This window comes from Hemiscyllium ocellatum, chromosome 1 (genome assembly GCF_020745735.1).
Source record: "Hemiscyllium ocellatum isolate sHemOce1 chromosome 1, sHemOce1.pat.X.cur, whole genome shotgun sequence".
NCBI classification, from domain to species: domain Eukaryota; kingdom Metazoa; phylum Chordata; class Chondrichthyes; order Orectolobiformes; family Hemiscylliidae; genus Hemiscyllium; species Hemiscyllium ocellatum.
This window is the reverse complement of record NC_083401.1, coordinates 8,463,109-8,477,818: the sequence shown is the minus strand read 5'-3', so window position 1 is coordinate 8,477,818 and position 14,710 is coordinate 8,463,109. Positions and strand designations below refer to the sequence as shown.

General features: G+C 47.2%; 1 protein-coding gene across 2 annotated transcripts in view; it reads left to right on the top strand.

Moving 5' to 3' along the window:
• The window catches only part of LOC132817489 (uncharacterized protein C2orf81 homolog), a 33,569-nt gene extending 22,421 nt beyond the window's left edge, over positions 1-11,148 (top strand). Inside the window, exons 3-5 of one of the 2 annotated variants that reach the window (XM_060827959.1) lie at positions 257-430; positions 5,105-5,293; positions 10,768-11,148. In XM_060827959.1, coding sequence (XP_060683942.1) covers positions 257-430; positions 5,105-5,293; positions 10,768-10,860 — 456 coding nt within the window. In that variant the 3' untranslated portion in view covers positions 10,861-11,148. Of the gene's footprint in view, positions 1-256; positions 467-5,104; positions 5,294-10,767 lie in introns of both variants that reach the window. The other variant, XM_060827951.1, reaches the window with a different exon arrangement.
• The last annotated feature ends 3,562 nt before the right edge of the window (positions 11,149-14,710 follow it).

The window sequence follows — 14,710 nt, the reverse complement described above, 5'->3', positions numbered from 1 at the left end:
GACAGGGGATGGTCACAGTTTCTGTCTGGTGAGTGAGGATGGTCACACTGTCTGTCTGGGGAGTGAGGATAGTCACACTGTCTGTCGGGGGAGAGGCGATGGTCACACTGTCTGTCTGGGGACAGGGGATGGTCACAGTTTCTGTCTGGTGAGAGCGACCCCAGCGAGTTTGGAAGGCCGTTTAATTCAAGTGCTGTCTCTTTGTCTCAGTGCCCCATTCGTACCAACCCTTCTCATTTCCTTGTCCTTTCCTCAGCTGCTGCCATTCACCATCAGTCAGGCGAAGGATGCCATCCTGCAAATTATTGAGTGGCAGTTCCTGATGTATGACCCAGGAGAGCGAAACGTGGCACTGGATCCAAACTGGCAGGAAGATGATGAACCCGTTTCTTATCTCACCGATTCCTGGGCCCAGGGCTCAGTGCCAGTGGTGAGGAAAACATCAACACCAACTCAGGTGGAACAGGTAGAATAGACCCAGATCAAAGTTGCTGTTCAACAACAATTACATCGTCATTTTGTTCCTGAACTGACAATGCAAAGAATTTCAGTAAACATGAACATGGAGTTGTTGGGTTGTTGGAACCCAACTGGTTCATTGGTATCTTTTGAGATAGGAATCTTGTGGCTGAAATCTTTAGTTGGTCTGGGTCTATGTTATACGTGACTCCGTCCCAGCAGTGTGGTTAAATCTTTACTCTCCTCAGAAATGTTCCTGCAAGGCGTTTACTTGTATGCAAAAGCAATACGAGATGTTAGCCATGTCAGTGAGACTTGTATGTGGTGTTTGACTTTCAAAGAAATCCCCTTGAGTTCAACCGATCATGGAATTAAACTTTGATATACTGGAGGCCAAAATTATAGCAACCCATTGGTGGTGTAAGCTGCAGCAAATTATAGAAGACCCTGCTTTCAGCACCTAGATCTTAAGTTGGGAATTTTGTCCAAACCCTCATTGCCTCCCTCCTTCTGTTTCTAATATTCCTGCTTCAACTTTTGAAGATTCTTGAGCTGGTTTTGTATAATGCAGGCTGCTTAATATGCACAGTCTCTCACATTGCAGGCTCCACTCAGTATAGCTGATTGTCATTGCTTTTAAAAGACAATGGTCTGGCATGAGCACCCTAACTTCAGAGTGAGGGTGCCACTAACTTCAAAAGCCCAGCTCCAATTGTGCAGTGTGCCCTGTTGTTTTGAGCATGTATGCAGTGACCTCTCAGTACCTGAATTTATCATGAACTGGGACAGGTATAGATTCATAGAGTCATAAAGATGTTCAGCACAGAAACAGACCTATCAGGTCCAACTCATCCATGCCATCCAGATGTTCTAAATAAATTTAGTCCCATTTGCCAGCACCTGGCCCATATCCCTCTTAACCATATACTCATCCAGATGCCTTTTAAATGTTTCACTTGTACCAGCCTCTACCACTTCCTCTGGCAGCTCACAGAGTTCAGACTGACTCAGCAGATCTTCACTCTCAGCAACATTAACTTCACCCTCTGTGACCCCTTGCCCCAAATCTTCATGACTCCTTCTCTTCACCCTCAGAAAACCCTGCTCCTAACCTTCAGAGCCCTATACCCTGAATGCTCTCCCGAGACTCCTATCGACTCTCTCCAAGACTCGCTCAACTCTCAACGAGACTCCCTCTGTTCTCCTAGTAACTCCCTCTGCTGTTCCCATGACTCCCTCTGTGAGGAAAAGTTGCCTCCGCCTTCACGCTTACTTTCACAATCAGGACTCCCGCCACCTTCCGAAGACCCCTTCGCCCACCTCCAACACACTGCAGCCACCTGGACACCCCGCGCTGGCCTATTACCTGCCCTCGACCTCTTCATTTCCAACTGCCGCCAGGACATTAACCGCCTCAACCTGTCTACCCCTCTCCCCCACTCCAACCTCTCACCCTCACAACGTGCAGCACTCCAATCCCTCTGCTCCACTCCCAACCTCACCATTAAGCCAGCAGATAAAGTGGGCGCAGTGGTAGTCTGGCACACTGACCTCTACACCGCTGAAGCCAAAAGCCAACTCGAGGACACCTCTTCCTACTGCCCCCTCGACTATGACCCCACTCCCCATCACCAAACCATCATCTCCTAGACCATACAGAACCTCATCACCTCAGGAGATCTCCCATCCACAGCTTCCAACCTCATAGTCCGGGAGTCCTGCACTGCCCGGTTCTACCTCCTTCCCAAGATCCACAAGCCTGACCACCCTGGCCGACCCATTGTCTCATCATGCTCCTGCCCCACTGAACTCATCTCTACCTACTTCGACAGTGTCCTATCACCCCCTAGTCCAGGAACTCCCCACATAAGTTCGAGACACCACCCACGCCCTCCACCTCCTCCAAGACTTCCGTTTCCTGGCCCCAACGCCTCATCTTCACCATGGATATCCAATCCTTTTACACCTCCAACCGCCATGACCAGGGCCTCCTCGCCCTCCATTTTTTCCTCTCCAGACATCCCCAACAGTACCCTTCCACCGACACTCTCGTTCGTTTGGCCGAACTGGTCCTCACCCTTAACAATTTCTCCTTTGAATCCTCCCACTTCCTCCAGACCAAAGGGGTAGCCATGGGCACATGTATGGGCCCCAGCTATGCCTTTCTCTTTGTTGGCTACGTAGAACAGTTGATCTTCCGTAATTACACCGGCACCACTCCCCACCTCTTCCTCCGCTACATTGATGGCTGCATTGACGCCACCTCGTGCTCCTGCGAGGAGGTTGAGCAATTCATCAACTTCACCAACACATTCCACCCTGACCTTAAATTTACCTGGACCATCTCTGACACCTCCCTCCCCTTCGTGGACCTCTCCATCTCCATTAATGACAACCGACTTGACACTGACATTTTTTACAAACCCACCAACTCCCACAGCTACCTGGATAACACCTCTTCCCACCCTACCTCTTGCAAAAATGTCATCCAGTATTCCCAAATCCTCCGCCTCCGCCGTATCTGCTCCCAGGAGGAACAATTCCACCACAGAACAGACCAGCTGGCCTCCTTCTTTAGAGACCGCAATTTCCCTTCCCACGTGGTTAATGATCCCCTCCAACGCATCTCGTCCACATCCCGCACCTCCGCCCTCAGACCCCACCCCTCCAACCGTAACAAGGACAGAACGCCCCTGGTGCTCACCTTCCACCCTACCAACCTTCGCATAAACCACATTATCCGCTGACATTTCCGCCACTTCCAAAAAGACCCCACCACCAGGGATATATTTCCCTCCCCACCCCTTTCCGCCTTCCTCAAAGACCATTCCCTCCGTGACTACCTGGTCAGGTCCACGCCCCTCTACAACCCACCCTCCCATTCTGGCATTTTCCCCTGCCACCGCAGGAACTGTAAAACCTGTGCCCACACCTCCTCCTCACCTCTATCCAAGGCCCTAAAGGAGCCTTCCACATCCATCAAAGTTTTACCTGCACATCCACTAATATCATTTATTGTATCCGTTGCTCCCGATGCAGTGTCCTTTACATTGGGGTGACTGGGCGCCTCCTAGCAGAGCGCTTTAGGGAACATCTCCGGGACACCCGCACCAATGAACCACACCGCCCCGTGGCCCAACATTTCAACTCCCCCTCCCACTCTGCCGAGGACATGGAGGTCCTGGGCCTCCTTCACCGCCGCTACCTCACCACCAGACGCCTGGAGGAAGAACGCCTCATCATCCGCCTCGGAACACTTCAACCTCAGGGCATCAATGTGGACTTCACCAGTTTCCTCATTTCCCCTTCCCCCACCTCACTCTAGTTCCAAACTTCCAGCTCAGCACTGTCCCCATGACTTGTCCGGACTTGTCCTATCTGCCTATCTCCTTTACCACCTATCCACTCCACCCTCTCCTCCCTGACCTATCACCTTCATCCCCTCCCCCACTCATCCATTGTACTCTATGCTATTTTCTCCCCACCCCCACCCTCCTCTAGCTTATCTCTCCACGCTTCAGGCTCACTGCCTTTATTCCTGATGAAGGGCTTTTGCCCGAAACGTCGATTTTGCTGCACTTTGGAAGCTGCTGAACTGCTGTGCTCTTCCAGCACCACTCATCCAGAATCTGGTTTCCAGCATCTGCAGTCATTATTTTTACTCCCTCGGTTCTGACTCAGTCCTGACGCTCTGACAGTGAAGAGTTCCATTAGTACTGGTCCTCTAACAGAGCATTGCTCCTCCAGTATTGACCCTCTGACAGTGTACCACTCCCTCAGTACTGATCCTCTGCAGGTGAGGCACTCCCTCAGAAACAACCTCCTGACAGTGCAGGGCTCCCTCAGTATTGAACTTCCAACAATGCAGAATTCATTCAGTCCTGACATTTGACAGCATAGAACTCCCACCATCCTCCACTCTGACATTGCAGCACTCCATCAGTGCTGACCCTCTGACAGTGCAGCACTCCTTCAGTACTGACCCTCTGACAGTACAGCACTCCCACAGTAGTGATTCTCCAATGGTGAGGCAGTCCGTCAGTACTGACTCTCTGATAGTGTGGCACTTTCTCAGTACTGACCCTCGGACAGTGAGGCACTCCTTCAGTACTGACTCTGACAGTGCAGCACTCCCTCAGTACTGACCCTCCGACAGTGCAGCACTCCCTCAGTGCTGACCCTCCGACAGTGCGGCATTCCTTCAGTGCTGACCCTCCGACAGTGCGGCATTCCTTCAGTACTGACCCTCTGAATGTGCAGCACTCCCTCAGTACTGACCCTCCGACAGTGCAGCTTACATCAGTACTGATGCTTCGTGCTGTCTGCTCAAGAATAATCGGGATCAGTGGTGCTGGAAGAGCACAGCAGTTCAAGCAGCATCCAACGAGCAGCGAAATCGACGTTTCGGGCAAAAGCCTTTTGATGAAGGGCTTTTGTCCGAAACGTCGATTTCGCTGCTCGTTGGATGCTGCCTGAACTGCTGTGCTCTTCCAGCACCACTGATCCGGAGTCTGGTTTCCAGCATCTGCAGTCATTGTTTTTACCCTGCTCAAGAATAATGATTACTGATGGCAGTCATATGAAATGACTGGAATTGGGGCAGAGAGATGAAAGTATTTCAATGTCCATATTTGTTTTGAATTAGGAAATCTACGATGAGGCTTCTCAAGATACCATCTGTTTGACTATGGAGGATCAAGGACACTCTTATGACCGGTTCTTTGGCCCCAGTGCTAGATCGGAATGTGGGAGCACTCAGCAGGAACATGGTGGGGTGCAGCCTCTACCTTCAATCTGCAAAGAGCTAATGGGCTATCACCTGGATTCTGAAAAGGTAATCAAGTGCCAAAACAGAACTCTGGACTAATTTGCACATTGGTACTGTCGATTCAGGCCGTAAGAATTTTTGAAACACTACCTGAACGGTGTGCAAATTAGCATAGGATCAAACAGAGCAAGAATTGAATGCAATGTGCAGAGAGGTGAACAGAACACTTAGTTCATGTGGCATTGGCATTAGCATCAGAGTGAAGAGAAGCTAAAGAATGTTGTGGGAGGTTTGTGGGGGGAAGGGAAATTTCATAAACCCCAAGTAAAAAGTTAACACCATAGACTCCAAATTGTATAAAAACTATCAGAGGAAGAAACAAATCATCATGGGCCGAAGGTACTGGGCTGTAATGTTCAAATAAATTAACAGTAGTAGCCAGTCACTGAATTGAGCTATCAGGGAATATGGTAAAAACTTAAAATTAGTCAATACAATCATCAGATATTGGAGTAGAAGAGGCCAGTCAGCCCATTGAGTCTGGACCACTATTCAATGAAATAAAGGCTGGTCTGACCATCCTCAACTCCACTTTCCTGACTTTCCCCATAATACTTGATTCCCTTCCTGATGAAAAATCTATTTATCGCAACCTTGAATACACTTAACAAACCAGCCACAACACTTCTATGCGGTCACGAATTACACAGCACCTATACATGACCTCACACTGAACTGTGAGCGCAGTAGTAACTTATGCAGGACCTTACACTGAACTGTGACCACAACAGTGACCTATACACGACCTCACACTGAACTGTGACCGCAACAGTGACCTATGCACGACCTCACACTGAACTGTGACCGCAACAGTGACCTATACATGACCTCACACTGAACTGTGACTGCAGTAGTGACCTATACATGACCTCACACTGAATTGTGACCAATACACAACTCTACACTAAACTGTGTCCGCAACAGTGACCTATACACGACCTCACACTGAACTGTGACCGCAACAGTGACCTATGCACGACCTCACACTGAACTGTGACCGCAACAGTGACCTATACACAACCTCACACTGAACTGTGACTGCAGTAGTGACCTATACACCTCACACTGAACTGTGACCGCAACAGTGACCTATACACGACCTCACACTGAACAGTGACCAATACACAACTCCACACTAAACTGTGACCGCAATAGTGACCTATACACGACCTCACATTGAACTGTAACCGTAACACTGAACCATACTCGACCTCACATTGAACTGTGACCGCAATAATGACATATATGACCTCACACTGAACAGTGACCTATACACGACTTCACACTGAACTGTGACTGCAATAGTGACCTATACATGACCTCACACTGAACTGTGACAGCAACACTGACCTATACATGACTTCACACTGAACGGTGACCAATACACAACTCCACACTGAACTGTGACCGCAACACTGAACCATACTCGACCTCACACTGAACTGTAACTGCAACACAGAACCATATTCGACCTCACATTGAACTGTGACTGCAATAGTGACCTATACATGACCTCACACTGAACTGTGACCGCAACACTGAACCATACTCGACCTCACACTGAACTGTAACTGCAACACTGAACCATATTCGACCTCACATTGAACTGTGACTGCAATAGTGACCTCTACATGACCTCACACTGAACTGTGACCGCAACACTGAACCATACTCGACCTCACACTGAACTGTGACAGTAACACTGACCTATACACGACCTCACTCTGAACTGTGACCGCAATAGTGACCATATACATGACCTCACACTGAACTGTGACCGCAACACTGAACCATACTTGACCTCACACTAAACTGTGACAGTAACACTGACCTATACACGACCTCACTCTGAACTGTGACCGCAACACTAACCTATACACGACCTCACACTGAACTGTGACTGCAATAGTGACCTATACCCAACCTCACACTGAACTGTGAGTGCAACAGTGACCTATAAATGACCACACACTGAACTGTGACCGCAACACTGACCTATACACAACCTCACACTGAACTGTGACCGCAACGGTGACCTATCCACGACCTCACACTGAACTGTGACCACAATAATGACCTATTCACGACCCCTCACTGAACTGTGAGCGCAACATAGACCTATACACAACTTCACACTGAACTCTGACAGCAGTAGTGACCTATACACGACCTTACACTGAGCTGTGACCGCAGTAGTGGCCTATACACGACCTCACACTGAACTGTGAGTGCAGTAGTGACCTATACACGACCTCACACTGAACTGTGACCGCAATGACCTATGCACGACCTCACACTGAACAGTGACTGCAACACTGACCTATACACAACTTCACACTGAACTGTAATCACCATAATGACCTATCCACGACATCTCACTGAACTGTGAGCGCAACAGTGACCTATACACGACCTCACACTGAACTGTGACCGCAACACTGAACCATACTCGACCTCACACTAACCTGTGACCACAATAATGACCTATTCACGACCTCTCACTGAACTGTGAGCGCAACACAGACCTATACACAACTTCACACTGAACTCTGACTGCAGTAGTGACCTATACATGACCTCACACTGAACTGTGACCGCAGTAGTGACCTATGCACGACCTCACACTGAACTGTGACCGCAACAGTGACCTATACACAACTTCACACTGAACTGTAATCACCATAATGACCTATCCACGACCTCTCACTGAACTGTGAGCGCAACAGTGACCTATACACAACTTCACACTGAACTGTGACTGCAATAGTGACCTATACACAACCTCACACTGAACTGTGACCGCAACACTGAACCATATTCGACCTCACATTGAACTGTGACTGCAATAGTGAACTGTACTTGACCGCACAGTAAACTGTGACCACAGTAGTGACCTATACACGACCTCATACTGAATCGTGACCTTAACACTGACCTATACATGACTTCAAACTGAACTGTGACCGCAATAGTGACCTATACATGACCTCAAACTGACATGTGACCGTAATAGTGACCTATACCTGACCATCACACTGAATGTGACTGTAACGGTGACCTATACACAACTTCACACTGCACTGTGACAGCAATAGTGACCTATACACGACCTCACACCGAACTTTGACCGCAATAATGACCTAAACACGACCTTACACTGAACTGTGACCACAATAGTGACCTACACATGACCTCACACTGAACTGTGACCTATACGGGACCTCACACTGAGCTGTGACTGCAACACTGACATAAACACGACCTCACAATGAACTGTGACCTCACAATGACCTATACACGACCACACACTGAACTGTGTCCGCAATACTGAACCATACTCAACCTCACACTGAACTGTGACCGCAATAGTGACCTATACACAACTTCACACTGAACTGTGACTGCAATAGCGACCTATACACGACCTCACACTGAACTGTGACCCGCAATAGTGACCTATACATGACCTCACACTGAACTGTGACCGCAACGGTAACGTATACACAACTTCACACTGAACTGTGACCACAATAGTGACCAATACACGACCTCACACTGAACTGTGAGTGCAACACAGACCTGTACACAACCTCACACTGAACTATACTGCAACACTGACCTATACACAGCTTCACAATGAACTGTGACCGCAACAGTGACCTATACACGACCTCACACTGAACTGTGTCCGCAATAGTGACCAATCCACGAACTCTCACTGAACTGTGACCGCAACACTGACCTATACACAACCTCGCAATGAACTGTGTCTGCAACAGTGATCTATACATGACCTCACACTGAACTGTAACGACAACACTGACCTATACACGACCTCACACTGAACTGTGACCGCAATAGTGACCTATACACGACCTCACACTGAGCTGTAACGACAACACTGACCTATACACAACCTCACACTGAACTGTGAGCACGGTAGTGACCTATACAGGACCTTACACTGAACTGTGACCACAATAGTAACCTATGCATGACCTCACACTGAACTGTAACCACAACAGTGACCTATACACGACCTCACTCTGAACTGTGACTGCAATACTGACCTATACACGACCTCACACTGAACTGTAAACGCCACACTGACCTGTACACGACCTCACACTGAACTGTAACTGCAACACTGACCTGTACACGACCTCACACTGAACTGTAAACGCCACACTGACCTACACACGACCTCACACTGAACTGTGACCGCAACACTGATCTATACACGACTTCACACTGAACTGTGACCGAAACAGTGACGTGTACGTGACCTCACACTGAACTGTGACCGCAAGGGTGATCTATACATGACCTCACACTGAACTGTAAACGCCACACTGACCTGTACACGACCTCACACTGAACTGTAACCGCAACACTGACCTATACACGGCTTCACATTGAACTGTGACCGCCACGACCTATACACGACCTCACACTGAACTGTAACCGTAATAGTGGCCCATGCACGACCTCACACTGAACTGTAACCGCAACAGTGACCTATACATGACCTCACACTGAGCTGTGACAGCAATACTGACCTATACACTACCTCACACTGAACTGTGACTGCAAGAGTGATCTATACATGACTTCACACATAACTGTAAACGCAACATTGACCTATACACGACTTCACATTGAACTGTGACCGCCACGACCTATACACGACCTCATACTGAACTGTAACCGCAATAGTGACCTATGCACGACCTCACACTGAACTGTGACTGCAACAGTGGCCTATACATGACCTCACACTGAACTGTGACCACAATAGTGACCTATACACGACCTCACACTGAACTGTGACCGCAACATTGACCTATACATGACTTCACATTGAACTGTGACTGCCACGACCTATACATGACCTCATACTGAACTGTAACCGCAATAGTGACCTATGCACGACCTCACACTGAACTGTGACCGCAACAGTGACCTATACACGACCTCACACTGAACTGTGACCGCAACATTGACCTATACATGACTTCACATTGAACTGTGACCGCCACGACCTATACACGACCTCATACTGAACTGTAACCGCAATAGTGACCTATGCACGACCTCACACTGAACTGTGACCGCAAGAGTGACCTATACACAACTTCACACTGAACTATCAGTAAATGTTGATATTGCCCAGACTGTGAAGCTGGAGGTGGTTTTACAGACCTGGAGAGGTGGTGCAAAAGTCCCCTGACTACAATGCACTTACTATGAGTGTAATGGCATTTGCCCCAATGATTTAACCAATGGAATACCTTGTCCCAGTGATCTCTTTGTTTGCCACATCCATAGCCTCAGCACAATGGCTGCTGCTTGCTCTGACCCCTTACATCATTGTTGTTCTGCTAGCTTCCTCCTCAAAGGACAGAATTCGTGGTGCCTGATGATGTCTGGCTGGTTGACCTGAATCCTAACACATTGATGATACTATAATCATTCCAAAGATTTCGGAAAAGCAGTTGATATTCGGAGGAAATGGACCAGAAGCCAAGCTGAAGCAAACCCCAGGAGCAGGGTCTGTCCCTAATGGGAAATAGGGAGTGTGAGAAACCGTCAAGAGAACTGGGACCCACAGGAATGGCCAGAGCAGTGTCGGCAATGCCTCTGGGCTTAGAGGCCCAACGTGTGGACTCCTGAAGTGGCAGCGAGGTTTCAGCTGTAGTGATGGCGGTGAGGGGACTCTTGGCTGCGGTAGGCCTGGATGTGGACTCTTTTGGCAGCAGCAGGTCACTGAGTGTAACCGTATCAGTGCCTGGAACAGGCGTCCCAACTGCGGTTGGCCCAGAGCAGGCATCTTGCAGAATTCCTCGAGCTGTGTTTGGGACTCAGACCAAGGAAGCTGAACTCTTTTAAGCACTTTTCTCACAAAAGAATAAAAGTAACAAAGCTCATGTATCAATAAATTTCAGTCCGAGTCAAATTCTGAAGCAGCGAACTTTTATTGAAACGTTCTTGCAAGACCAGTCTAATAAGTAGGCAAAAATTACTGCACAATTTATACAGTTTAATTGAGTCTCTCTTGGTAATTCCCCGTTTACTTAATTGGCTTAGCATATTACGTGTCAAACCTATCACTTTTCCTTATTGTATTCTGCCCCTGCCTAGATGCCCTTGTTTACTTCTCACACTACTTTAAGCCTGGCGACCTTTACTCTTATTTGTTTTATCCCTTATTTGCAGCTAACTTAGCTCGTTCTGGTGCTTGCGTGGAGGCAATATGCCAAGGTGGCATAACTTAAAGTTCTTTCCCTCCTTATCTATTTGTCTCTAACATATTCCATTGTTTGCTTGCAAGTTTTAGCTAACTCAGCTCTTGGCTGAAGCAATTATACAATGGTGTAGGTTAGTTCATCACCTTGCTGAAGCAATTATACAATGGTGTAGGTTAGTTCATCACCTTGCTAAAGCAATTATACAATGGTGTAGGTTAGTTCATCACCTTGCTGAAGCAATTATGGCTGCAGAAACAACACTGCTTTACCTATATCCCACAATTTCATACCTCAAAATGGTGCAACACTTTTCGCTGTTATCTCTCTCGATATATGTGACAAATCATTCATTCAGATTCATTGCCATCTGAGAGGAGAAATTCTTCCTCATCTCTGTGTTTAATGGGCGAAACCATAATTCTGAGATTATACCCCCTCGTCCTAAATTCTAAAAATGGAAAATGACCTCTCCACAGCTCCCTGTCAAGCCTCCGGAGAATCTTAAATAGAAGCCAGGGGCAGGATTATGCCATTCAGCCCTCAAGCATGCTCCACCCTCCACCAGGATCATGGCTGATCCTCGATCTCAATGCCCACTTTCTCCTTCGATGCCTTTAATATTTAAAGATGTATCTATCTCTCTTTTGAATATTTTCAGTGACCTGGCCTCCTTTAGTAACAAATTCAATAGGTTCATTACCCATTGATTGAAAATATGTTCTCTCTTCTCAGTCCTAAATAGTCTACCCCGTATCCTGAGACTACGTCCCCTGATTATGGTCTTCCCTACAACAGTCTACTCTGTCTAGTCCTGTTGGTATTTTCTTCATTTCAATCAGATCCCTTCACATAGTTTTAAACTCTAGTGAATATCGACCCTGTCAAAGCAATCTCTCCTCATAAGACAGTCCTGCCATCAGTCTAGTGAACCTCCACTGCCCTCTCTTTAGTACACATGTCATTCAGTCATAGAGATGTACAGCACGGGAACAGACCCTTTGGTCTAACTCATCCATGCCATCTAGATATCCTAAATTAATCTAGTCCCATTTGCCAGCATTTGGTCCAAATCCCTCTAACCTTTCCTATTCATCCATCCATCCAGATGCCTTTTATATATTGTAATTGTACCAGCCTCCACCACTTCCTCTCACAGCTCATTCTGTACATGCACCACCCTCTACATGGAAAAGATGCCACTTACTTCCCTTTTAAATCTTTCCCCTCTCACCCTAAACCTATGCTCTCTAGTTTTGGACTTGCCTACACTGGGAAAAAAAGACCTTGACTATTCACCCTATCCATACCCCTCATGATTTTATAAATCTCTATAACGTCATCCCTCGGCCTCCGATGTTCCAGGGAAAACAGCCCCAGCCTATTCAGACTCTCCCTATAGTTCAAACCCTCCAACCCTGGCAACATGCTTGTAAATCAAGTTTCACATCTTTTCAAAAGCAGGGGGACCAGAACTGAATGCAGTGTTCCATAAGTGGCCTAACCAATGTTCGGTATAGCCACAACATGATCTCCCAACTCCTATATTCAATTCACTCACCATTAAAGGCAAGCATACCAAATGCCTCTTTCACTATCCTGTCTACCTGTGACTCTACATTCAAGGAGCTATGAACCTGCACTTCAAGGTCTTTTTGTTCAACAACCCTCCTCAGGATCTTACCATTAAGTATATAAGTCCTGTTCTGATTTGCCTTTCCAAAATGCAGCACCTCACATTTAGAACAAAGAACAAAGAAAATTTACAGCCCTTCGGCCCTCCAAGCCTGAGCCAATCCAAATCTACTGTCTAAACCTGCTGCCCAATTTCTAAGCATCTTGTATCTCACTGCTCCCCACCTACTCATGCATCTGTCCAGATACATCTTAAATGAACCTACCGTGCCTGCTTCTATCACCTCAGCTGGCAACGCGTTCCAGACACCCACCACCCTCTGTGTGAAGTATTTATCTCAGTTAAACTCCATCTGTCACTCCTCAGTCTATTGTACTCTGAGATAACCTTGTTCACTGATCACTGTACCATCAATTTTTGGTGCCATCTTCAAACTTATTAACCATACCTTCTATATTCACATCCAAATCCTTGCGGCACACAACTGGTCACAGGCCTCCAGTCTGAATCCTCCCACCACCACTCTTTATATGCTACCTGTTAGCCAATTTTGTATCCAAATGCCTACCTCTCCCTGGACTCCATGTGACCTTGTTAACCAGGCTACCATACAGAACCTTATGAATGCCTTACTGAAGTCCATAGAGGTCACATCAACCTCTCTGCCCTCATTAATAACCTTTGTCACTTCAAAAAACTGAATCAAGTTAGCGTGACATGATTTCCCACACACAAAGCTATGTTGACTATCACTCATCAGTTAACCTTAAGAGAATCCTTAACTAGGATTCCCAAGTCCCTTTGTGCTTCAGATTTCAGAAGCCTTTCCCCATTTAGAAAATACTCTCTGCTTCTAATTTTCCTACCAAAATGCATAACCCCACACTTTCTCACGTTGTATTGCCTCTGCCACTTCGTTGCCCCCTTACTTAGCATGTCCAAGTCCTTCTGCAGCCTCTCTGTTTCCTCAACACTACTTGTCCCTCAACCAATCTTTAAACCATCTGCAAACTCATCAACAATGACCCTCAGTTCCTTTGTCCATATTGTTATTGTGAAAAGTTGTAGGCCCAACACTGATCCCTGCAGAACTCCAATAGCACTGGCTGCAGCCTGAAAAAGACCCCTTTATCCCCACTCTCTGCCTTCTGCCAGTCAGTCAATCCTCTATTCACACCAGTATCTTGTTCCTAACACTATTAGCTCTTACCTTGTTTTGCAGTCTGCTGTGTAGCACCTTGTCAAAGCACTCCACATAGATCATGCCCACTGGCTCTCTTTTGTCTAAATTGCTCATTACCTCCTCAAAGAATTCTAATGGATTTTTCAGACGTGACTTCCTCTTGATGAAGCCATGCTGACTCCTCCCTATGTTACCATGCAATTCCAAGCACTCTGCACTCTCATTCTTAATGATGGACTCCATAATCTTACTAACCAGTGGATAGTTTCCTGTCTCCTGCCTCCCCCCACTTCTTAAATAGGGATGTTATATTCTTTCCAGTCCTCTGGGACCCTCCCTGACTCCAGTGATTTTTTGAA